At 43.0% G+C, this 2703-nt stretch overlaps 1 protein-coding gene across 1 annotated transcript; it reads left to right on the top strand.

Annotated features, from left to right (window-relative positions):
• Positions 1–222: 222 nt before the first annotated feature.
• LOC148940530 (uncharacterized) lies at positions 223–588 on the top strand. Its single transcript, XM_089105009.1, has one exon. It carries the CDS (start codon positions 223–225, stop codon positions 586–588), a length of 366 nt encoding a protein of 121 aa, XP_088961135.1.
• Positions 589–2703: the final 2115 nt, after the last annotated feature.

The following is a 2703-nucleotide window of genomic DNA, read 5'->3' as shown; positions in this document are numbered from 1 at the left end:
TTTGTGGGATCCGTTGGAAATATAAAAGGAAGCCAACCGACTGCAGAAATCATTGTGAACAAATAAGAATCGAAGATTAAGTTCAAAATGGATACTGGAGCTGAAGCCAATGTCATGCCAGTTGATTTGTTTCAGAAAATTGTCTCTAGACCCGAATTGAAAGAGACCAAGCAGATTCTTGTTACATAAGGAGGTACGAGAATCCCAGTACTCAGGATATGTATGCTGTCATGCACAAACAACGAGGTTACCACAGGTAGACATGAGTTCTTTGTTGTAAAAACCAAGGCCATGCCAATACTCGGCTATGAAGCATGCGTCGATCTGGGTCTTGTGAAAGTGGCAGGAACTGTTGAGCAAAATCATGAAACGCTGTTCATCCAGAAGGTAAAAAAAGACTTTGCTGACGTCTTCACTGGCCTAGGCGAATTGCAGGGTGAGTGCACCATACATCTGAAGCCAGATGCTGGGCCAACTGTACATTCAGTGAGACGTATACCCTTTGCCGTTAATGACAAGCTAAAAAGTGAGTTAGAACAGCTGGAAAAACAGGGTATTATACAGACAGTTACAACTCTTACTGAGTAGGTAAACTCAATTGTCACCATTGAAAAACAAGATGGGTCTCTGTGTTTGTGTTTAGATCCAAGGGATCTAAATAATGCTATACAACGACCCTATTACCCCATGCCAACTTTTGAAGACATAGCTGCACGGCTTCATGGTCACAACAGGTTTACTAAGCTAGATGCCAAGTCTAGCTATTGGATGCTCAAACTGTCAGAACCATCATCATTGATGACTACTTTCAATACACCCTTTGGAAGATATTGATACATGAGAATGCCTTTTGGGATTGTGTGTGCTCAGGACATATTCCAACAGAAAATGGAGGAAACGTTCAACAATCTAGAAGGTCTAGGTGTGATTGTGGATGACATAATAGAATCTGGTAAAGATGACGAGCATGATAGAAACCTTTTATGCATGCTAGAGAGGGCCAGAAAGGAAGGAGTGAAATTCAACCCTGAGAAATGTATATTTAATGCTCACAGTATCCCTTATTTTGGCCACGTCATCACAGCTGAAGGCATAAAGCCGGATCCAGGGAAGGTTCAGGCTATAAAGGAAATGCCGTATCCTACAAGCAAGGAGGAGCTCATGACGTTTTAAGGAATGGTCAATTTCCTATCTCGTTACATTCCAAATCTCTCGACTTTGAACCACTCATTAAGAGAGTTAGGAAAGCAGGATACATTCCAGTGGACAGATGTTCACAAATCAAAGATGGAGAAGATCAAGGTTTCTATTTGTCAGAACCTAGCTGCATTTGATGCTCAAAGTAAGGAAGTAGAGTTGAAAACAGATGCGTCAAAACATGGCCTCAGGGCAGAGCTTTTAACTCACGGACAGATTGTAGCATTTGCCTCAAAAGCATTGAATGAGACAGAACAGCGCTACTCACAGATCGAGAAGGAGCTGTATGCAGTCATGTTAGGCTGTCGGAAATTTCACCAATACATTTATGGCCGAAAAGTCAAGCTGTACACAGATCACAAGCCTTTGGAAACCATTCTGTCAAAGCCTTTGTCTCAGGCACCACCAAGGCTGCAAAGGATGATGCTTCAGATACAGCCGTACGATTTGGAGGTTCACTACATTAGAGGCAAAGATATCCCAGTAGTTGATGCCCTGTCAAGACTGCACCCATCTGAAGAAAACAACGATTTTCAAAATGAGATCGAATTTCATGTAAACTCGTTTGTTAAAAACATACCTGTTAGTGATACAAAAATGGAGCAAATCCGAAAAGAAAATCAGCGAGATCCAGTCATGCAAACCCTCATCAAAGTGATCCAGGAAGGGTGGCCTGTTGTCAGAAAGTCTTGTCCAAGACCTGTTATCCCATATGGAATTTCAGAGAAGAGCTAGCGGTTGTTGATGGCATCATCTTGAAGGCTGACCGAATTGTCATTCCTTTAGCCATCCAGCCAAACATTCTCCAGCAACTGCATGCATCCCACATGGGCATGGAAAAAACCAAACAGAGAGCGCAAACTGTGGTTTTCTGGCATGGAATGAACCATGAAATAGAAGAGTTTGTAAAGAGCTGCGAATCGTGTGGGAAATATTCACCAAACAACCCCAGAGAGTCTTTGCTTTCCACTCCACTACCCCAAGGCCCATGGGAAGCTATCGGTGTAGACCTTTGTCAATTGGAGGGCAGAAATTACCTCATTACCAGTGACTACTATAGCCGGTTCATCGAGATTGACAAGTTGAACTGCACAACTTCGTCCGAAATCATCACCAAACTCAAGTCACATTTTGCTAGATATGGCATACCGTTGAAGATTCGGTCAGACAATGGGCCGCAGTTCTCATCCAGTGAGTTACTCAGTTTTCTGCAACTGTGTAACGTCCAGTTCTGTACATCAAGCCCGAACTTCCCACTCTCAAATGGACATATAAAAAAGGCAGTAGACATTGCAAAAAGAATCATGCAGAAAGCAGTTGACTCCAATTCGGATCCTTATCTTGGTCTCCTTGAGTACAGGAGTACTCCAATCAGTGGATCTGCATCACCGGATCAACTGCTCATGAGCAGGACTCCGAGGTTGATTCTACCAACTATCCAGCTGTGTCCCAAGGTAATACCTAGAAAAGAGATCATCAGGGTTCATGAAAGACACCAGTGTAGGC

Source organism: Artemia sp. Qi Xiang Cuo, chromosome 19 (assembly GCF_049724085.1).
Source record: "Artemia sp. Qi Xiang Cuo chromosome 19, ASM4972408v1, whole genome shotgun sequence".
In the NCBI taxonomy this organism is placed as follows: Eukaryota; Metazoa; Arthropoda; class Branchiopoda; order Anostraca; family Artemiidae; genus Artemia; species Artemia sp. Qi Xiang Cuo.
The sequence above is the reverse complement of the archived record's forward strand: the minus strand, read 5'-3'. Positions and strand labels throughout refer to the sequence as shown.

Bases quoted from the DNA above. Each gene is read 5' to 3' on its own strand.
- LOC148940530 (XM_089105009.1), top strand. From the start codon at position 223: ATGCTGTCATGCACAAACAACGAGGTTACCACAGGTAGACATGAGTTC.